Source organism: Triturus cristatus, chromosome 2_1, assembly GCF_964204655.1.
Source record: "Triturus cristatus chromosome 2_1, aTriCri1.1, whole genome shotgun sequence".
Taxonomy (NCBI): Eukaryota; Metazoa; Chordata; class Amphibia; order Caudata; family Salamandridae; genus Triturus; species Triturus cristatus.
Window position 1 is genome coordinate 118,839,814 of NC_140581.1, and position 23,665 is coordinate 118,863,478.

General features: G+C 47.2%; 1 protein-coding gene across 3 annotated transcripts in view; it reads left to right on the forward strand.

The window, feature by feature from the left end:
• LOC146863856 (BOS complex subunit NCLN-like) overlaps nt 1-23,665 on the forward strand; it is a 239,404-nt gene that overhangs the window by 182,988 nt on the left and 32,751 nt on the right. For all 3 annotated transcript variants that reach the window (XM_085628490.1, XM_085628507.1, XM_085628499.1), the window contains exons 8-10: nt 4,662-4,801; nt 8,654-8,835; nt 13,588-13,675. In XM_085628490.1, coding sequence (XP_085484616.1) covers nt 4,662-4,801; nt 8,654-8,835; nt 13,588-13,675 — 410 coding nt within the window. The remainder of the gene's footprint in view (nt 1-4,661; nt 4,802-8,653; nt 8,836-13,587; nt 13,676-23,665) is intronic.

The following is a 23,665-nucleotide window of genomic DNA, read 5'->3' on the forward strand; positions in this document are numbered from 1 at the left end:
TTCAAGGCAAGTGAGGTCTGATTTCAGTGCATTTAGATAAAAATGATCTGGGCTGAAACATTAAGGAGTCACCAAAGCTTTATGTACACTAGAGTAAGGGCATACCTTTATTTTATCATTATTTGTACTATGTATTTGTTTACAGTGTACCGTTCAGTTTTGAGGCTTGCAAATGCTTTTCATTACAAGAACAATTAATAGCTAGGGACGGTAACCAGCTAGGGACGGTAACCAGGGACAAACAAAGTAAAAACACAGAGAAAGTCGGTATCGGCAATTTCTAATAAGAAAGTGTTTGAATAAATGAAACGTAGAGCCCCTCTGAAGGATAGCATAGTAGATCTAATCTTACATATTCAAACTAATTCTACTCTGTCAAGAATCTATTCATAGCTGACACATGGTCATCTCGTTATCACTCTTTTATGACTCTTATTTGTCATGGCATGCAATAATCCCATGTGGTATCCATTTGACTACAAATCCTCTCCATTCTCAAACATTCAATCTCTTCAAGGTAATTTTATAGGGTGCTTTTAATCACAGGGATACACACAGGTCAGACCACCACCACTTTCGAATATAGTCCTGTGTAAGTGTACTGTAACAGTGTCTCCCACTACACCCTTCGTTTATCTGAGGGTCTTGTACCTTAATTTAACTCTCACTAGTCAGTACATGGGCAAGATGTGTCCTTATAGAGTAAATTATCAAGAATTTCTTTAGGAGGGTGCAGTGTTCTAATAAATTACGAAGTGTGCATACGCAAAAGCTTCTTGGCACTCAGAAATACAAAGCACCTTGTGGAATGCAATAAATAAGTTAAGTTAGTCAAGCCCAAAAAAATCTAATTCTAAAACTGTGGTTTAACAATCTTGTCTTTAAAGGTTTACCCAAAACTCAATTAGGAGGAGAATGGAGAATCACTTGAGGAACAACCAATGGAAGGAGCACTACTACCTGTTACTAGCCTACGAGGAGGGGCACAAACATTTCCAGAGCTAACCCAGCTACTCATGCGATTCAGAGGTGGTTCAATATGATGCTATGATCAGTAGTGGCATGGTACAGAAGGGTCTTAAACAACCACGACATTGATAGTACCCGCATTAGAGACCATCCTCAGAGTAGCAGGACCGCCAAAAGAACTGATGTGATGACCTTCTTGTTCCCCTGTTAGGACTCACCCCCAAAAGTGAAGTTAGCTTACTTGGGTATGAAGGGCTTGTCATACAGTTAGCATAGATTTCCATCGAGTCCTGTAAAACCCATCCCACACTCCTGTTTTTTACTCTGATTCTGGATTTAATCTGGCAATGGAAGCACTGTCCATTGCCCAGCCTGGCTCAGATAATCAAAAGGACCTTGATCAGATTTGCCCTTTGACCCTGGTAAAAAATTCCAAGACAAGGACAATAGCAAGATGCACTGCTTCAGGTAGGAAAATAGATTTTGAACTTCAAAGTTGGAGTTTCGTTGGTCTAGACTGACCCGTCAGGCACCCAATGTTTGCTGGTGCCTGTCTCTATGAGAGGTGTGGAAGAAACTTTGACATCTTTGCTGCAGGGATCGACAAGGTGAAGAGGAGCTGAAGAGACAACGTGCACTTGAGAGATGAGGCCTGCACAGGGTAGAGCTGGAGGAAGTTCAGTGAGGAGGCAGCTTCAGTTCACCTTTGGAGAGTGTGACCTGCTGACTATAGGTGGCCTCCCACCAAGGGTTTCCCTCCACACATCCTTTTTCCATGCTTTCTTGACCTATAGGTTTTTGTCACTACCTTTCACAACATCGCACTGTAGTGAGATGTCCTACCTATAGATGCCTGCCTAAATGTAGGGTATCTCACTACAGTGTGACGCTGTTAAAGTATTTTCAGTGTGCATGCTGTTGGAGAAATGTTTACCTAACATGTAAGGCTTGTTTACTTTTGCCTTCCTGCAGCCTTTAGAAAATGTGCGAAGCTCACACACTAATTCTACTTTATCTCATCAATAACTTAGGGTCCGGGTAGGAAGTCAGCCATATCATTTGCATTCTGCTACATTAAAAGTACACTTTTACCTCCTGTTACTATCTTAACGCAGTGACTTGCCTAGGAAGTGGACAGTATGTTCTGTGCAGTCCTTCCATGTAGCAGTGCATAGAAATGCTGGAGTCCAGCTGTTGTGGGAGGTCACTCGATGCGAACCGACCCTCTGGTGCCTTGGAGAGGTGGAGAGGAGGCCAAAGGATGGACTGACGTGGCAGGAGGGCACACACCTGCCTACAGCTAACAGAACATGCATCATGTGTGTTCATCTGTAACCGCAGGTCATGGCAGGACCTGAGCCCTCACAGCCCATTACAGAAGGGTCGGTGTTCTACTCACTTACTATCACTTCTATCAGTAATAATTGACGCATGCGTCGTTCTTTGTGCCCTTAGTTGGCTTCTAACTATATATTTCTGGTGTCATTTACTACATTCTAACGGTGTTTAATTATGTGTATTTTGTACAATGTGCAGTTGTTTTAATGCTTTGCTTCTCTGTGTCCAAGCAGTGAACCCCATGCCTTTAAATGCCCCTGCCAGGGTCCTTGCAGGCTTGATAGCAGTGTCTGTAGGGAGACACGCATCATATTTTAGCTGCCAGGGGTGAGTGGATCCCTCTCTGTTCTGTAGATCTACAGGACGATGCACAGAAGTCCCAGGACTACAGGAAATCTAGCCTGCGGGAGCAGCAAAGGTCACTCAACAGGGGGTGTTGGCCCAAGGAAGCATCTGTCCTCTGTCAATACTTGCAAAAATGCTGAGATCTTTTCGGACCGGAAGTGCTCATCGCCGAAACTGGGCCCCCAGACACCAGTTAATGGACCTGTAGACTGGTAACTGAACACAGAGGCACTTGACAACAGAAAATGCACCAGTTTGGGTTGGGCAGAATCCTTGTTCATGTTTGGACGGTGTTTTTTGTTGGACTGGGGGATTTTATCCTTTCTAGCGGGAAACTCAACAACAGGGTCACAAACCCTCTTTTAGGGCCATTTATCACCACGAGCCAGAGGCACTGGAACACGAGGACCAGACGTACCAAGCAGTCGTCCTATATACGGCCTTTTCTGTCCGCCACCTGTGTCCTGTTGGGGAACTTTGTTTACTAATATTGCAATAAATAGCGTTAGGGCTGAGAGTTGTACCCCACAAATAGATCCCTCTTGCATTTGCCTGTCACTGTTCTAAATCACAAAAATGAGCGAAACTAGGCAAATCATAGACATACGCTTCTCGCACTAATGTGATTTTTAGTATTTCTATAAGAATTGGCCCCATTCAGAGGGATGTTTTGGGGGTAACATTCACATCTCTCTCCAAGGTGACCTGTATATAGCACAGAAGACCAGGACTCCCAACAAAGGTGGGTCCACTTTGCGTGAACTAGAGCCACAGCCAGAGCAGGAAGAACGACTCCTGACCCTTAGGGTCTTTGTACAAAAGTCCAGTTTATTTAGAAGCGAGCAGAGCTCTCGTTACATGAACCTTTGGCATAACCCACACATAATAAATGCCCTCAACAACATCCTGACAATGATCTGTAGCCCATCCCCACACTCCTTTACCTAAACCACCCCCATTTCCTAAATGTAATACTATTAACCAGTCGACCCCCTAACCTCCTATTCCTTGCTGCAAACTCTTCACTTGTTCAGCCTGCCTCCACCAGACCCAAGTTGCCTACTATTCCTTTCTGTGTACTTTCCCTCCTCGTCACTACCCTTCCCTACTCTCCCCTTGTCTTAATCCGATCTCTCTCTTAGCAGTTGCCTCCCACGACTCCATGCCTGACCACACACATACATTTACCCAGCCTTACCTGCTTCCATTCTGCTGACCCGTTTGCTTCGGGGTGAGTGGTGGCATCGCCCTGTGCCCAGAGGGTTGCTGATGACGCTCCTGCGCGTGCGCTGCTAGGTGAATGACGAGGCAGCCATACGCCCACTTAATTCATATACCTCCAGAGTTACCTGCCTGCCACCTCCACGTTTCCCCCACCACGGGGCCCCAACACTTTGGCGGCCTGCTGACCGTAAGAGTGGCAGAGAAAATTCCGTTCTCCACCCTGATGAACTGCTGCCCACCAGATTTAGAGATCACCTCCGGCCAATCGGTAATCTCCGTGCCTTCATAGGTGCGGCCATCACAGCGCTTCCTCTGATGGCGCTACGGTTGGAAGACGGCACTTCACCGGACTTTTTTTTGTTTTTCAGCCACAAGCTCCCAAAGTGGGAGTTTGTTTCTGAAAAACCAAAAAACTGAGGACACCATCAATCTGGGGGTTTTCTCCCAAAATGTGTGTGTCATTATTGTATTTCTGTCTGTGGTGGGGAAAAAAGCTCAAACCTTCTGCTCTAAGAGGGGCAGGCGGTCCAATGTCCTCACTCTGAAGGACCATTGGAGTCGGCTTTCTGGCACCAGAGCCAGCGGGGGCTCCATCATCGGAGAGATGGTGGTACGCTCCACTCAGACCATAGCGCGCAGACCAACGCTTTGGTGGACAGTGTACATTTGTGATGGAGTACCCTGCCCTCCAAACTCCAGACAGTACTGTACAGTAAGATATGGTGCCATGCCTCCAAGTGTGTGTTTTTTTGCCTAAAGTTTGTCCTACTTTCTGTCACTTTCAGAAACCAGCTTACTCCTCGACAATGTGGCCTTTGTCCTATGTTTGGACACTTTGGCCAATGGTGATTCACTTTACCTGCATGCTTCAAAGCCTCCAAAGGAAGGAACAGCTCAGTGGGAGTTCATGATCGCGCTTCAAGAGGTAAACTGGCCATCTTCGTTCCATCTTTAGATTCATTAAATGACAAAAGGAAAAAGATACGGCCTTTAAGTAAATTGTTCATTAAGGATACATCTCAACACAGGGCTGCCTCTGTGTGATGTCATCAGCAGCCACCCTCGCGAGGATAATTGAAGGGTGTATGAAGTGCCTATACACTGCCTCTGAAACCTAGAATATTAGAAGCCACATAAGACCAGGGCTACCCGTATAAATTCAAAAATGTTCAACATGATTAGAGGAATGTGAACTATGTTGAGTTTCTCTACAAGGAAGTCGTCATATGCAGGGCTTAATTTGTATAAGAAGAGGCTTCAGGGCGCTCGTCAGGAGGCCGCTGCAGCTTGCACCACCCATTGCCCCTCCCAGTGCTGCCGGTGACAGTATCAACACAACTACCAACCATCACACTCCTAGAAGTGTGACAACTACCACTATTCCAGGAACCCAACACTACAAGAATGGCGTGGTGGCAGGTATGACTCCTTTTTAATGTATATTGAATGGATAAATGACTGCTGTGTTGCTCCTTTCTAAATTAGCCAGACAGCGCTCCCATGTGGCAGACTGTCATAAGTGCTGGTGTTGTCAATCAGGTGCCGGTGCCGAGCCCCGGACACCACAGGCTCTAATGAAGCAGTGGTCATATGGGTTCTTCTAATATGCAGTTGTGTGATTTTGTAGCTTTTGTCATTGCCTAATCTCATTCGTGCTATAAGATGATCAATCATTTAACATGATCACATAGACTGTTTTTGTTAGCAGTAATTGCTATATGAATAGATTTATGACGTAGCATTAGAATTGGCATGAAGTTGCTGGTGCTCCCTTTTGAAGGGGCCTTACCTGGCATTTTAGGATGGACTGTTCCCTCGAGAAGCAGGGTCGGTATTGATTTGCATAAGACAGGCCTGTCTAGAATGTCATGATTTGTGTACAATGATGGAATGGAATGTGGCCAGAGTGGCTGGGATTAATTCAGGAATTCCATCCATCATCTTGTTGTTTGTCGCAGTTATGGCCAGAATATTTGCCGTGCTGAAACCTACACTCTCCCAGCAAGGCCAGCGCTGATCTGGGGTTGCTTGTGCTCTTTTCTGGAGGGGCCATGGCTGGCAGTGTGGGATGGACTGATTCTATGAGGAGCAGGGTCAATACTGAATCGCACAAGGTGGGCCTCTGTCTAGAGTGGTATGGTGGGTGAAAAAAAGATGAACTGGAATGCGGCCTCAAGCGATCGTCAGTAGCTGGGATGACTTCAAGCATACCAACCACCCATCCCTTTGTTGTTTGTAGCATTTGAATGGGTCAGCGATGGCTCAATACAGTGCATTTTCACTCTTGACAGTGGTATTTCAATTAAAGTAAGTAACTTTGCACACCACATTCAAATACTGCTGGCAAGTTTTGTCCCATGCCATTCTATTAGACCGTCTAGCCGCGGCAGGAATTGTTGGAACCGCATTGAACTGGATAAAGAGCTTTCTCGCAAATAGGAGACAAGTTGTGGTCTTAGGACAGTACAGATCAGAGGAAAAGTTAGTAGGATCTGGAGTCCCTCAAGGATCCTGCTTAAGTCCTACACTTTTCAATATATACATGGCCCCGCTAATCCATCTTATCTCATCCTTTGGCATAGACACCATTGCATATGCAGATGATACTCAGCTCATTCTGATACTGGAAAATGATACCCAAGAAGCCGAAAGAAGGCTCCAAAGCTGCCTTACCGCCACGTTCAGATGGATGAACTTGAATCATCTCAAGTGCAATACTGGGAAAACAGAAATCCTTCCCTTTGGCAAGGATAATTTCTTCAATCCCTCAGTATGGTGGCCTGATGATGCCATTGCTCCCCCTAGCACTGCCTCCTCAGTCCGTAACCTAGGGATCAAATTTGACCCCGCCCTGAGTTTTAAACAGCAAGCCACAACCGTAGCAGGGACCTGCTTCGGAATCATTAAAGGACTCAGGAAATTCTACGACCTAATTCCCCTTTCCGCAAGGAAAACGGTCGCAGTAGCCCTCATCACCTCCCGCATCGACTATTGTAATAGCCTATATGCAGGGACTAACAAAGAAGTCCGCCATAAATTACAAATGGTACAGCATGCGGCTGCCAGACTAGTACTAGGGTGGAAAAAGAGGACCTCAGCTACGGCAGCAATGAACCTCCTACACTGGCTGCCCATTAACAAAAGGGTGCTCTTTAAAATTCTATTGATCACCTTTAAGGCTTTCAATGGAAAGGGACCCAACTACATACTAAAACTGTTCAAACATTACAACCCCACGCGATGCCTTAGGTCCCAAACGGCCAATCTTCTTATCATCCCTAAGTTCAGACTCAAGACTAAAGGAGGAAAATCTCTGGCAGTACTTGGGTCCAAGGCCTGGAACCTTCTTCCCTCCTCCCTCCGTCAAATCTCTACAGAAGCGACCTTCAGAAAGGCCCTCAAGACTTGGATTTTTGCTCTCCCTGAATGGGAGTGCAGGAATCTAGTTTAATTACCCTCCGCATGGATCATCATCAGGAGCTGATTCTTCTCTACAGCGCAAAGATGCTCCCTGGAGTGTAACCTGCGCTTTATAAAAACCCCATTACATTACATTACATTACAAGTTTTAACATCAACAAATCATGATCCAGCTAACATATGTAAACACTTCCAACACAAAATTGTTAAGGTGATGAATTATTACACCAGCTTTCTCATATATTCAGTTTGACACTAACACAATTGTTTGCTTGATACAACGAGTAATGTAGACAAAGGCATTGGACTGAGCATAGGAGGTACAGCAGTAAAAGTGTTTTCTGAATGGGTTATGAAAGGCAAAGAGGGATTCTTGGAAATTGACCTGTGCGCCTCCAGAATGCTCGTCTAGAACGTAATGACCAGGCATATGTTCCCATGCTGTGTTTTGGTGGTGAAGCAATTGATAATGCTGAGCCTCTAAGAAGGAGGGGAAATCTTTGAGAAGAATGAATCAGACGGATATAGCCTTGCGGAATCTGAGGAAACCCATGATGCTCCTAGTCTCTGGCAGCAGGCGGTTCAGAGTCAGGCGCCTTCCTTCAGAAGGCTTGCCCCTGGTCATTGGATGTGGGATGTTCAGCTTGGTGCACTCCATAAACCCTGTGGAGTTTGGGGTGTATTATCACAAAGCAGCCGATAAAGTCCATTAGGGTCGATGTTCTGCGGTGAAAGGGCTGGCACTCTGTTAGTATAATGCTCGCCACCAGTGAAGCGGATCGCTCATCATAGGCATGAGTTTCTTTTTTTTTTTACTCACAACATGAGTGCCGGACTCATTGATTCAAGATCTGTAGAAATCTGATTATTGATTATTCATGTAGCCTTTCAACATCTGACTCATAAAATTCTGCTTTCATTCGTACAAATGAATTTCCTGCTCCCTTTGCACTGCCATTTTACAATAGTCTGAGCGAGAGGGAAACATCATTAAGAGTGAAAGTGGTCCTTTTGAAAATGCAGGAGCAATGTCCCTAAATAGACTTGTCTAAGTTTGTAACTTGGAATCAGCCCAATGTCTATCACCATCACATGTGTGACATTGCTGTCCTGGGTAGTATAGCCACTGAATGGCTGTTATTGCCATCAAATCCCAAATATGGTCATCATATGCTGGGTACCAAGGGCATCTTTCACCTTATGAAAATCACATCTTCTAACCATCATGCCACCCCTGAAGTTAGGGAATCCCAGGTGATGATGTTGTCTCCCTAAGCCAGTCTCCCCGCTCACAAACATGGACATGATATGGACCAATGATGCAGTGTTTTCATGAATGTTTCCTGTATCCTTTCAGGTCATGAACTCTCCTCCCTTCCAGAGCATGGCCTTTTCAATGGTGCACAAAAAGATCCATCTGGGAGAGGAGCTGCTCGGCTGGGAGCACGAGCAGTTTAGCCTTCGCAGGATCCCGGCCTTCACTCTGTCGCACCTTGACAGCCACAGGCATGGCCTGAAGAACACCATCCTGGACACCAGGTGAGCCTGTGAGTTTACAGGCGTGGCTTTCTCTGCCTAAAGCCTGAGTGAGCTAGTGGTGCTGCAGCAGGATCACGGGTGTGCACCTCATTATGAGTATGGTGAATGTGAGCTCTGTGCCTGCTCACACTGGCCTTCCTGGGTGGCTAGGAGGCACAAGGCCTTTTAAGAAGAGAGACAACTGGTATCCACAAGTAACAGGAGGGTGGCGTGATGGACTCCCTGGGCAGGACTTGTGGGGGGGGCAGGCGGGTGGATGGCAGAGTCAGAAGTGTGCATGAGCCAGAGGGATCCATTTTGCTCATTGCATGGAGCTTGAGTGAAAGGTTATCTCCAGCAAGGATGAGTGGTCTGCACTCTGCAGGGAGCACATCTCCATAATGAATTGCCTGAGAAGGGTCTTTCATGGGTGGATAGGTTTGTGTTGAAAACCCCGTTGCATAAATTATCCAAACCATCAGTGAAACTGTGACCTTTGCAGAGAACAGGAAACCTTCCATGAGGTATACTCTTGTGGACTAGAAGGAGTTGGAATTAGCAAACATCTCAGGGAATCTCTTGCACATGAGATTGATGCACAGAATGTCGCCCTAAAGCTCCACAGTCAGTGCACATGCAAGTTGGTATTTTATAATGAATTAGAATGTTTTATATGTTTTTCTTCTGCAAATCATGTGATAATAAATATCATCATATTAATGAAGGCCTCGGGGATAAAAAAAAATAGAGGATATGAGATGACAGAAAAAGATGAGAGCGAAAACTAAATAATTCCTAAACATTGTTCATCACACACACACCTAGCTTATTTATCTACAATTCAGAAATACTTCGTGGCATTCTTAATCAGTTTATCATATCAGACGATCCGTGCAAAACCTCCTGTTTATGTCCGACAGCCTCAAATGGGGTCCCTGTTAAACAGCATCTCAGCAGCATCCGATGGGTTTGCTTGCCTCATCCCCGGGTGCCAGCATCTTGTATACCCTCTCTGCCTCAAGGAGCCTCTGGAGCGAGTGGGGCCGAATGCACAAGGTTCCTGCATCCTCCAACACAGGACTGAACAAACCTCCTATTAGTTGATTAGGAAGTCTGTGGGAGACACAGTTCTTTTACATTCTGCCAGGATGAACCTCCTACGAGCCCAGTTTGCCAGCGGAGGACCGCCAGCACAGAAACTGCAGCTCATAAAGCAATGTGAGCACGAAAGATGTGACAATTTAGCACATACAAACACTGTGCTAACTTACAAACGAGGCTTAAACCCCATGCTAAATTACGCCCAAAAGGCCTATGCCTTACACACTTCTACTAAAGCACCCACCTAATCATTGCACAACCATTGACTTAATATGTTTCAAAAACTATAACATGTATCTTTATCAAACATATATAAAGGCATGCTCACACACAACATGGCTGTGATCCCTAGAGCCAGACAGATGGGATCTAGACCCACTCTAAGGCAATGATGGATGGTGCCTTCTTTCTGGTCAGCATCTCTCATCATTCCAGAGTTTGGGATGGCCCCGTTCCTGCTGCCGACATGGTGTCAAGGGCCACAGGAGAATCCTTACTAAATAAAACATGCAATTCAGGTAAATAAAACATGCAAATGATGGCCCGGCCACTGTGGGTGAGTTGTTGAATTGGTGAGTCCCCTGTCTGGGGTTAGGACCGCCTTACATCCTGGTATGAGACCAGGTACCAGAAGCGGCGGCTCCTCTGTTATGGCGGAGGACTGTTGCCCCACTGGAGCCAGCAGGTTCATCATGTAAAATAAAGGGATAATAAAGCAATTTTATTGTCATTGTATTTTTCATGCTGGAGCCGAGTCTTGTAGGCTGGGCCGTCCTCTGACAGCAGCAAGCACGGAGGAGCAGTGGCGGGCACTCCAAGTGCTTATATCGATTTGGCCGGCTGTCTTAGGATGGCCATGCGCACTTCCAGGCTGTTGCACGGCAAACAGCAGGCACTGTCTCTGTGGGAGTTTAAAACCAGCTGGCACCGCCCAATTCGGGCGCTTCACTCAAGCAGCGTAATAGTATTACCAGCATGAGAGCAGCATCTGGATTGGCGCAGGGGAATCTGGGAGCCTGTGCGTCAGGAGCACAAGAGCAACGAGGCGGCGGCGGAGGTATGTTTTCTTTTCTTTTTTTTAATTATTGTCCCACGTGCTGGGCCATCACTTTTCCCTGCTGGCAGCCGCCACTGGGTACCATACAATAAATCTAAAAGGCAGGCACTTCCCATATCGCCCCCCATGAAAGATGACATGAGAGAACATTCCCACATCTAGGCCTACAAGCATGCAGCAGCTTGCGCACAAGATTGTTCCACATTCTTCTAACGGGTGAGAACACCCAGAGTGAAGGATGCTATGAAGACCAAGTGCCAATGATGTGCGCGTCTGGGCTTTATGTATCCTCAGTGTTGCATGCAATACAGGCCATGTTGCATGCAAGGAATGCTGACTTAATATTGACTTTGCGTTAAAATGCTGTGCATGGGAGGTGCAAGCGAAAAGCCTACAAGCAGAGACTAGGCCAGCCTGACATTTTATTTTTTGCTGCTAATGTATGCGTGTGTGAATTGCCATGGTTTTTCAAGGAAACTTTCTATTCTTGGGTGCATGCACTGTTTGTAAGCACAGCAGCTGAAGAGATTATCCAAGAGGGAGAAACCTTCAGCAAGAAGGCTGGAAAGTAGAAGTAAGCGCCTGCACACACTTTTGAAGAGTCAGCATTGTTTAGGGGTTTGCCCAAAATATGCTTTCGCGTAGGTACTTGAAATTACGGCGAAATAATGCGAAATGCAAATCCATCATGTTGCCCTATATTTTAGCGCAGCATACATCCTCCTGTCAATTTTTGGCAGAAGGATTCATTCATTTACTAGCCCACAAACAACAGCTGCTCATGTTCTGTCGTTTCCAAATTGCACCAACTGCTCAAAATTACGCAAAGTGGTGAAATTTCAGGAATTTTCCATAACCAGTGTAATGTGAATGAGCTGAGCCCTGAACGACACGAGCTGTTGAGTGGACTTCCAGAGTGGTAGAAGGAGAAATCTCATGTACATGCTCTAAAGAGATGTAATAAGCCAGAGCTGTCTCAGCAATCCATACATCTTATAGCCCTCAATGCCAGACACCATGACCGGTGGGTTTGAACCCTTCTGAAAGATCCAGTGATGTCAACGCGATGCCATCTGCCACCAACCTGAGGGGATAACTAGCTTGAGTCTTGCTCTTCATGTTAGACGCTTGCGTATGAGCACATAACTGTTGGGTGTTTGATCTTACGGCATTTTTGCCGCAGCCGCTAATAGTGATAAAGGGTGAAACCTCCATAACATTTAGGCCAGGCCCAGGTTTCATTAGGATTAGAGAGATTAATGCCAACTTTAGAAGATTACTTACAATGCTTTGTTCTGATAGAGCGCCATGTTGTTCTGAAAATTGTAGGGGTGCATCATAATCACTGTTAGTCCGCACCCACATATTAAGGGGTCCATATTATCGTGTGCCTTAGAAATGTATTACTAAAATCCACTTATAATAGTGTGATTAGAAATGTAATCAAGTCATTCATGAAGAGCAATTTCGTAGTTAATTGAGATTTGGAGTCAGTGGTCCTTTGGAGTCCAAATTCATTTTCCTCCCCTCTACACTATTTAGCAGATAAAAAGATCCTGGCGACCTGAGAGAATTCTTGGTGATGGTAAGGTAGATACGAATCCGGCTTTATCAGTTCAATTGAAGACTTAAGTGCTAACCTTAGTTGACCGCTTGAGTGGAGCTTTGGAACTGTTTTAAAACCGATGGACAAGGATCTATTGGGGTGGATTCAACTTGTTAGAAAGAAGGACGACAGAGATGGGAGCCCGGGGTGAGTGCAGAAGCAGAACGAGTTTTCCTGCTATGGCCCAATTTACATTTACTTAACAGCAGTGGAGGCACCTTGGAAACAATGTTGATATTATATTTGTTGCATCTTACTACATGATGCTCCCGAGAAAGTGTCCATGCCCTTTACAGTTAGTTTATTTGTGAGAAGGTCAGGCCTCTATCTCCTGGATGGAGACAAGCACCACAAAGGACATTGTGGCACAAGGCAGCAGACTTTCACTTCCAGACATAATGTGGCTGCACATATATAGCACAGATATCCCTCTGCACTTATGCCCATGAGCCAACCATATCCTCACCACTTTGGAAAGCTTGCAAGACTCAGTGTAATACACAGCATAGAGTCCAATATGATAGGACTATAAAGATGTGGAAGGATGCTGGACTCTGGTGTTCATGGAGGGAGCCCTTTAATAACTAGTAACATTCAGGTGATTAGTGTGACATACACAGAGCTGAGACACTTCCTTTTCAGCTCCTCTTCCAACTCATCTCCACATTCACATGTGTACAGAATGACATCCCCAACATTCTATAGAGAACGAACATCCCAGGCAGGGCAGCAGCAGCCATCATGAAGGGAACAGCAGAAGTGGATCCAAACAAGAACCTTTATTTTACTCACAGTTTCTGTACAGTGTTCAATGCCTGGTCTGCCCTACTCTGTTCTTTAGTAAAAAACAATAAGCAAAGAAATGTTTTCCTGTAGAAATTCCATGGCATCCTAGTTAGTGACACCTTATCCTGTGTCCTGAGACCTGTGAATTTATCTGAAAATGATGTATTGTTCATGGTCCTCCCTTGCATAGAGAGCTCATTTCTGATATGCTTTTATCCCTCAGGTCCCAGGTTGACATACAGCGGCTAACGAGGAATGTTGAGATACTAGCGGAGAGCCTGGCGAGGTTCATGTATAAACTGACCAGGAAGGTAAGCGCATGGCTGTTTCCACACTGAAGCAGCGTCCTGGGAGATGGGGGTTTCCTGATGTGGAACCAATGGTTAGGAAGTCCAGCTGCAGTCAGGCTGGCCATAAAAGCATCATGTTCATAGGACACCCCCGCGCCGCACGGCCACCAGCTGCTGCGTGTGCCTCCCTGCCTAACTGCCTCGCTGCCCGGCTGCCGCCGCGTGACCACGCCCCCTCCTTCGAGCGGCGTGGTCCGTGCTCGCCGCTTCTCGCCCTGGTGTCATCGTTGTTAGAATTGTTGTAAATTGTTTATTTTTGACTTCTGTATTGCCTGTATTGCCTGTTTTGCTGTTTGCTGTCCGTGTAGCTGCCCTCCGTCTTCCCTCCCCGCTCCCCGCTTCCCGCCACCGCCGCTAACCCCGCCCCTTTTTTCCTTCTGTACCCTCCCCACTCCCGCCTCCCAGCTGCTCCGCCCCCCCGCGCACTTGGCCATATATGGCGACCGTGCGACGCAGGTGAGTGTGACCTAGTTCTAGGACAACCCCGCGCCGCACGGCCACCAGCTGCTGCGTGTGCCTCCCTGCCTAACTGCCTCGCTGCCCGGCTGCCGCCGCGTGACCACGCCCCCTCCTTCGAGCGGCATGGTCCGTGCTCGCCGCTTCTCACCCTGGTGTCATCGTTGTTAGAATTGTTGTAAATTGTTTATTTTTGACTTCTGTATTGCCTGCATTGCCTGTTTTGCTGTTTGCTGTTTGCTGTCCGTGTAGCTGCCCTCCGTCTTCCCTCCCCGCTCCCCGCTTCCCGCCACCGCCGCTAACCCCGCCCCTTTTTTCCTTCTGTACCCTCCCCGCTCCCGCCTCCCAGCTGCTCCGCCCCCCCGCGCACTTGGCCATATATGGCGACCGTGCGACGCAGGTGAGTGTGACCTAGTTCTAGGACACCCCCGCGCCGCACGGCCACCAGCTGCTGCGTGTGCCTCCCTGCCTAACTGCCTTGCTGCCCGGCTGCCGCTGCGTGACCACGCCCCCTCCTTCGAGCGGCGTGGTCCGTGCTCGCCGCTTCTCACCCTGGTGTCATCGTTGTTAGAATTGTTGTAAATTGTTTATTTTTGACTTCTGTATTGCCTGTATTGCCTGTTTTGCTGTTTGCTGTTTGCTGTCCGTGTAGCTGCCCTCCGTCTTCCCTCCCCGCTCCCCGCTTCCCGCCACCGCCGCTAACCCCGCCCCTTTTTTCCTTCTGTACCCTCCCCGCTCCCGCCTCCCAGCTTCTCCGCCCCCCGCGCACTTCGCCATATATGGCGACCGTGCGAACGCGCAGCGGTCACGCGCAGCGGCCGCGCCGATTGTGCGCCGAAGGCGCGCCAAAGGTAAGCCCGTCTGCGCCCGTCCGCGACCGGACCGCGCCCAGCGCCAGGACCCCTGGCCCACGAGGACCCCGGCCGACCCGCCTGACGTACACCGCCGCCACCCTCATCGCACTCAACACCGGCCGATTCCCAGGATGCTACCGAGCCACCCCACGTCGCTCCCACGGACCCTTTAGCTGTCACGCCTGCAAGTTCACCTGCATCCGGACCTGCCCGCCACCAGCACCTGGCAAGCCGAACACCAGCAGCAACCACCTCAAGTGCATCCTCCTCAACACCCGCTCCGTCCACAGACACGCCATCGAACTCTGGAACCTCCTAGACACCACAGCCCCGGACGTTGCCTTCCTCACGGAGACCTGGATGAACGCCTCTTCAGCGCCCGACATCGCCATCGCCATCCCTGAGGGCTACAAGATCACCCGGAGGGACCGCACCGCCAACCAGATGGGAGGAGGCATCGCCATCATCCACAGGAACACCATCCGTATCACGACCAGCACCGACAATTCCTTAACCACCGCCGAACACCTGCACTTCCAGATCCACACCGACCCGAAGACCACCCTCAGAGGCACCCTGATCTACCGACCCCCGGGACCACGCACCCAATTCAGCGAGGACATCGCCGACTTCGTCAGCCCGCATGCCCTCCCCTCCGCTGACTACATCCTCCTGGGGGACCTCAACTTCCACCTGGAGAACAACAACGACCGCAACACCAGCACCCTGCTCGACAACCTCGCCAACCTTGGACTCAAGCAGCTGGTGTCCACCCCCACCCACCTCGCCGGACACACACTCGACGCCGTCTTCTCATCCAGCACAGACATCGCCTTCAGCCACGCCACAGAACTTCACTGGACGGACCACAGCTGTGTCCACTTCACCTTCAAAAGAACGACGATCCACCACCACCAGCAACAGGTTGCCCGTAGAAGCTGGAACAAGATCACAGCCGACCAGCTCGCCGCCTCCCTGAGCCAGCACCCTCCTGCCAGCTCAGCGAACCCCAGCCAGGCCGCTGAAAACCTCACGAAGTGGATCAGCAACTGCGCGGACGAACTCGCCCCTCTGAGGACCCCGCCCAGCAGACCCGGCAGCAAGAAGGCCCCATGGTTCACCGACGAACTCAAGAGCTCCAAGAAGAACTGCCGAGCCCTCGAGAAAGTCTGGAGAAGGGAACCAACACCGGACAACATGACCACCCTCAAGCTCGCCACCCGGAAGCACCACCAACTGATCCGCGCCGCCAAGAAAACTGCATTCAAGGACCGGCTGGACAACAACGCACACAACTGCAAAGAACTCTTCAACATCGTGAAAGAGCTCTCCAACCCCAGCGCAGGAAACAACAACATCACCCCATCGCAAGACCTCTGCAACTCCCTCGCCTCCTACTTCCACAACAAGATCGCAGACATACACAACAGCTTCAGCATTCATCCGACGCACGCCACGACCACAGCAACGCCGCCCACCACCACCCTCCGCGCCTGGACTCCGATCAGCACCGAAGACACCGTCCGCATGATGAATTCCGTCCACTCCGGATCTCCGACCGACCCCTGCCCTCACCACGTCTTCAACAAGGCAGACGCTGTCATCGCACCCCACCTGCGGGACATTATCAACACCTCCTTCGACACCGCCACCTTCCCTGAGAGCTGGAAGCACGCCGAACTCAGCGCTCTACTCAAGAAACCCACAGCGGACCCCACCGAACTCAAGAATTACCGCCCCATCTCGCTCCTCCCGTTTCCAGCCAAAGTCACCGAGAAGACCGTCAACAAGCAGCTGGCCGCCTTCCTCGAGACAAATGGATCCCTCGACCCCTCACAGTCTGGCTTCCGAGCCAACCACAGCAGCGAGACCGCCCTCATCGCTGCCACCGACGACATCAGAGCCCTGATGGACAACGGAGACACAGCGGCCCTCATCCTCCTAGACCTCTCCGCGGCATTCGACACGGTCTGCCACCGCACCCTAGTACAGCGCCTCAGCAACGTCGGAAACCAGGAGAAGGCACTGGAATGGATCATCTCCTTCCTCGACGGAAGGACACAGAGAGTCCGCCTACCACCGTACAAGTCAGAGGCCACCAAAGTCATCTGCGGCGTCCCTCAAGGATCCTCGCTGAGCCCCACCCTCTTCAACGTCTACATGAGCCCCCTCGCGGCCATCGCACGCCAACACAACCTCAACCTAATCTCCTACGCCGACGACACCCAGCTGATCCTCTCCCTGACCAACGACCCCGCCGCCGCCAGAGCCAATCTGCACGAAGGGATGAAAGATGTAGCCGAGTGGATGACGACCAGCCACCTGAATCTGAACTCAGACAAGACGGAGGTCCTCATCCTGGGCCCCTCGCCCTCCGCCTGGGACGACTCCTGGTGGCCCCCCGCCCTGGGCACCGCACCCAAACCGACAGACCACGCACGCAACCTGGGCTTCATCCTGGACTCCTCCCTCTCCATGACCAGGCAAGTCAACGCCGTCTCCTCGGCGTGCTTCAACATCCTACGCACAGAACGCCACAGCCAGACTCATCCTCGACATCCCACGAAACAGCCACATCTCCGGACACCTGAGAGACCTGCATTGGCTCCCCGTCAACAAAAGAATCACCTTCCGTCTCCTCACCCACGCACACAAAGCCCTTCACGACCAAGGCCCGAGCTACCTCAACAACCGAATCAACTTCTACGCTCCCAAACGCCACCTCCGATCAGCCAGCCACGCCCTCGCCGCCGTCCCCCGCATCCGAAGAGCGACAACAGGAGGAAGGTCCTTCTCCTACCTGGCCGCCAAGACCTGGAACTCCCTCCCGACCGACCTGCGCCTGACCCAAGACCACCTCTCCTTCAGGAAGAAGCTGAAGACCTGGCTGTTCGAGCAATAACGGCACCCCCCCCCCCAAGCGCCTTGAGACCCTACGGGTAAGTAGTGCGCTCTATAAATGCCTTGATTGATTGATTGAGTTCAGTGATAAAATATCCCCTTGCCTTGGGCGCCAAAAATTCTAGAACAGGTCTTGATTTTTGTCTAGATTGTGGTAACTACGTTTTCTTATTTTTTCCTTAATAATCCAGAATAAAAGTTCTTAACTTGAAACAACAATATATGGGTCTTTCAAATTGGTCCATGCTATATTATGACATCATACATTGGCCAGAATACCTGCTATATTTGTAAAAGGGGAGGGGAGAATGGATACATTGCTGCCTGGACATTCTATGCTGTCCATGCCATCTATTCAGGTTTAGTGGGTTAATGGGTAAAGTCATAGTTTCAATGACATCTCCCCCAGCTTTAGTGTTTATTGGGGTGAATTTATGCTGTCAGTGTTTAGTGGGTTCCCCAAGACTAGGTCCCTACCATTCTCAAAGTGCTGAAGTGTTCATTGGATTCTAGCTCAAATTGTGCCAGTCATGACCCCCATATCTTCTGAAAGTTGCTGTTGCAGACCCTACTTTCTTAAAAATACCCTCTCTCCCCAGTGCACGGATCCATTCCGGTGCTCCATTGCTCTTTAGTTGGGCCTTGTGCGCCTCCCCGTCCACCTGCTGTATCTGGTTTTGGCCACCTCAAAGCCAAGGGAGGAGAGAGTGAGCGTCTAGTGAGCTCTAAGATGCTGTTCGTGTCCTTAAATATAAGATGCAGAATCCAGACTCTACATCACATTCAGGGACTGCATACAATCAAATCCCTTATATGTGTGTATCAGCATGTATGAATAAACAATGCATTTTTTATTTTATGTGATTATGTCTTAATATGAAGTGCCCTAACTGTGATTAGTTTAATTTAGAAAATTCTGGTTCCGGGAACATCATAAACCACACGGTCAAGATGTCTCTGAGATCTAATATTGGACCATAAGACACGTGCTACTTGACATGCATTTTAAGTTTACATGTTTATTTTGGGGAAGTTAGCTTGAAAACGCTGTTTTCTTCGAATAACTAACAGTAGGCAGTGATTGGACTTTAAATGTTTTGGTTTAAATTTCATGAATACATTGTTAATAAAACAAGGGCTAATAATGAGGGCTAGTGGATTTACTAGATTCTGTAGCTGCAGCCTGCCGCACATAATTATGGCATTTGTCATATTTTGCATACCACACTGTGCATTATTTGCTGATTTCAAAGAGAATAGGCAGCATAATTTGCGTTTTTTAGATAACCTTGCTGCATAATCTAGTGGATCTGACAATGGTTAAGCTCTGCAGAATGGGTGGGACCCGTCATTATGATGGATTTTTATGCCACCGTCTGTTTGAAAACAAAAAACAAAGTGAGAGAGAGTGTGTGTGTGTGCCTCCTCTGTCACTGAAAAAAACAAAGGTCAAAGTGACATTATAGATACGTGAAGATGTCAGCCGCTTTAAACGTAAAAAACCACTGAAATTTGCCAGTTATGGTTATCTCTAGTAACTATAACTCTCTCGCCCGCCATGCACAGTTTTCTCATCAATATTTTAATTACAAATGTTGCAGTAATATTATCAATTATGTCATCGAAGATATCATGAGTGATGCAATACGTGTGTTAAATAACAGTGCATGGCAAGGGTGCGAGTTAGAGTTGCCTTAGGGCACAAAATATACTTACTTGAGATAACTACAACTGGTGAATGGCATCTTTTATTGACATCTTCACATAACTATAACGTCACTTTAACCATTTGATTTTTCAGTGAATTTCTAGGTTTTTTTTCCCTTCAAGAAATATTTTATTACGATACGCAAAGTTAACCCCTCCCCCCCCCCCCCCCCGCCATGCAAGGCCTTTGAGCGTGCGCGGTGGGGGTTGTGATACACTGCTGAAACCTTTTTTTTAATGAATTAATTGGGGGGGTACAAATTTAGAATTTTGATATCCAGTCTCTCAACCTCGGAGGGACTCCATAGGCTTAGGCCATGAAGAAGAAGGAAGAGGAGGGCCTTCCAAAGGGGGAGAGGGGAGGGTCAAGGGTAGGTTTTAGTGCATGAGTGGGGAAGCAGTGGGAGAATTAAAAAAAAAAAACTTTATCCTCATAGAACATATGTGAACTCAGGTCTCAACCGGATAATGAAACTAAGATCTCAACGGGATAATGAATCTAAGGGATGAATATGATCCCTAGCCGGAGAGAACAGACAGAACTGTTTTCATGGAATGCAAATGGGCTTAGAATGAGAAATAGAAGAGAAAAGATTTTGCAATATTTAAAAGATGTCCCAGCGCAGATTATCATCCTTCAAGAAACCCATTTAACCAGTAAAGAAATGTGTGATGTCTTTAAAGCTAGAAAGTGGCTACAGAAAATTACATTCACCGACCATCATCTTACTATAAGAGGGGTAGCCATTCTGGTTAAATCAAATCCCCTAATAACAATTGAGGAAAGTAGGGTGGATAAGGCCGGTAGATGGGCGATAGTAAAAATAAAATATTGTAATCAAGCTTACAATGTGGTCGGCTATTATGGTCCAAACTTGGATGATCCTACACCGTTCGGGAGCCTACTCTTAGAACTTCTAGATTTTCCTGATCTGATCATAATGGGTGGGAATTTTAATGTGGTGTTGGAAGGTAAATTGGACCGTTCCAACAAAAGTAGAGCAACAGTACATAACAAAACACGTTCTTTAATAATAAATTCAATAAAGAAACTCGGTTGGTGTGATATTTGGAGAGAGAGAAATGGAGCCCTTAAGAGTTTCACTTTTAATAGTAAAAAATATGGGCACCAATCAAGAATAGACCTCTTCTTAATCAACCAGAGTATAAAAGATCAAGTTAAAGATGCTATCCATGTATTATCACATATGTCAGACCATTCAGCCATAACCCTAGTTCTGGTTCCACCAAGTATTGAAGCACAAAGAAGGTGGACTATGGATCGTACCATACTATCTGATGAGGACATGATAGCAAAACTAGGGAAGGAATCTCAAGAGTTCTTTGAAAATAACATAGACAGTGCACCAATGGGCATAGTATGGGATGCTTATAAAGCCTTTTTGAGAGGGAAAATAACATAAATCCAATCCTATAAAAATAAACAACGAAGAAGGGAGATTACCAATATCGAGAATAAGATTCGACAGCTGGAACAACGGCTACAAGAAGCCGAGATAGAACATGGACCGTATCAATCCTCTATGCAAACCCTTAAAATGGACCTTGTAGCGGTAGTAGAAGCAAGATTACAGGAGAGATGGCAAGTAAGCAAATTGGCCCATTTTAATTATGCAGAAGGTTGTGGTAAATTACTTGCCTGGAAAGTTAAACATAATCAGGCAAGGAGTTTTATAAAATAATTTATACATGAAGAGACCGGTTGCCTCACTGGGACTAGGGAGGGTATTGAAGAAGCTATGCTAAACCATTTTGGAAAAGTATATTTGGAAGATCTAACTACGTTAGATGAGGAGGTGGAAGAGTGGTTGGGCCAAGAACTCCCCCGTAAACTCTCAGATATTCATAGGGAGGTAATAAATCGTCGAATAACAGAAGGTGAAATTGGAAACACAATAAGAACAGGGAAATTGAACAAGGCGCAGGCCCTGATGGCCTCCCCGTGGAAATATATAAAACGTTAAAGGAATACATAGTCCCAGTTATGTGTAGGCTGTTTTTAGATATTTTTAATAAGGGTAGGGAGATCCCTCCCTCGTGGAATGAAGCCGTTGTCACCCTGATACTTAAACCGGATAAACCACCAAACTCCTGTGACTCCTATAGGCCTATCTCGTTGTTAAACTCTGACTACAAGATCTACACACAAAAAATTGGCCGATAGGCTTAACGGAGTAGTGGGTACACTGCTTAACGCAGATCAGAAAGGCTTTATGCGGGGGAGAGAAATGAAAGACTTAACCTATAACTTAATTGGGGCCATAGATCTAGCCTCCGCATATACAATACCGCTGGCAGTTATTACAGTCGATGCGACCAAAGCCTTCGATCGGGTAAATTGGGTCTACTTGCAAAAAATCTTAAGATTAGCTAATATAGGGGATAATTCCTGTCGATCAATAGAATTATTATATATCAACCCTACAGCAAAAATCTTAGTGAATGGAAATATTTCAAGATCCTTTAACATATATCATGGAACCAAGCTGGGATGCCCGTTATCACCTCTCCTTTTTAATTTATATATTGAACACCTTGCGGAGAAGATAAGGATAAGTGACAACATACTCCCTTTTGAATATCAGTCCTGGGAGAAAAAAGTAGGATTATACGCGGATGATCTAGTAATATACACCTCTGAGCTCACTACAGCATTACTGGCAGTGTATAATCTAGCATCACGTTTTGACCGGATTTCAGGATATGAGATTAATGAAAGCAAAACGGTCGTAATGACATGGAAAATAAACTCACATTTAAAATGTGTTAAAGAGGAAGTTAGATACCTATTCAGTCAAAAATTACCAGCTTCATATGGGCCTCCAAGGGCGTAAGAATTTCGTGGAAAAATTAAAACGGCAATATGATAAGAGGGGTCTACGATTGCCTGATTTCTCTTATTATGCCTGGCTTTTTCTTCTGAAAGGAGGAAAGTTGTTATTTAGTACTAAGGATAGTTCGGATATCGGTAAAATGTTCAGAGCAGTGCTCCACGAAGTTAAGGGGGTAGAGCTTGCCTTCACGCAGAAATATGGAGACTCACTTTTCTTCAAAAAAGTGCACCTTAAGACCGTATCCGGTTTTGCAGAATCATGGTACAAAGTTGGGAGCCCCCCTGTGTGCATGCACTCCAGTACTTGCACGGCATGGAGTGCATTGCAGTGCCTATTTTATAGGCACTGTTGTGGGACCACCCACCAGTGACAAGTCAGTATCTGGCGGGTGGTGGCCACAAGGGTTTGGCGGTGCGGGGGCGGGCCGCCGGCATGGCAGTCCCCCACTGCCAAACTCGTAATCAAGCCCTAAGGCTTCAAGGAAAGATCAAGAGGATCCTGAAATGTTAGATTTTTCACCAGACCAGTATGATACACTAACGTCCACAGAGACCTGAAGTCGAAAATATGAAATAGTGTCAGAACTGCTGTATGTCTTATCACCAGCTGGATTATCACCTAAATCCATATTAGATCAGTCAGTCTGACTGATCACTTCACTCTGAAACTGATTATGTTTTCAGTTACCCAAGTTTTTTCCAACAGGTGGAAGGTCCCAATACCATCCGAGACCACAGCACAGCGGCCAGGCAAACTGAGAGGTTATTGCACTTGATATTTCAATACCTGAACGATATATTGATCCGCTTGCCCATTTGGAACAGGATGTGATATCTTTAAGGAAGCATGTAGGCACCCGTGGTGCACAGGTGCACCTGGGTACAATAAAAGTCAGGCTCTTGAACATAAGAGGGAAATTATGGCAATACTCTACACTGAGTGCTGCTGAGAAAGAGAAGCAATAACTGACAACCTTGATGAAACAGTGTGTAGAATTGGGGACAAACCAACAACTGAGACGCTGCGCCTCTCAAAGATGCTCGACTCTTTCACGGAGTCTGGAAAGTGCTCCTGGGATATTGTTGTTCTGTTTGTTAAATTGGACATGTCTATAATTGTAAAAAAAAATATCCATTTCAATTGTGCTTACTTGTGTAAATATGTCTAATGTAATAATA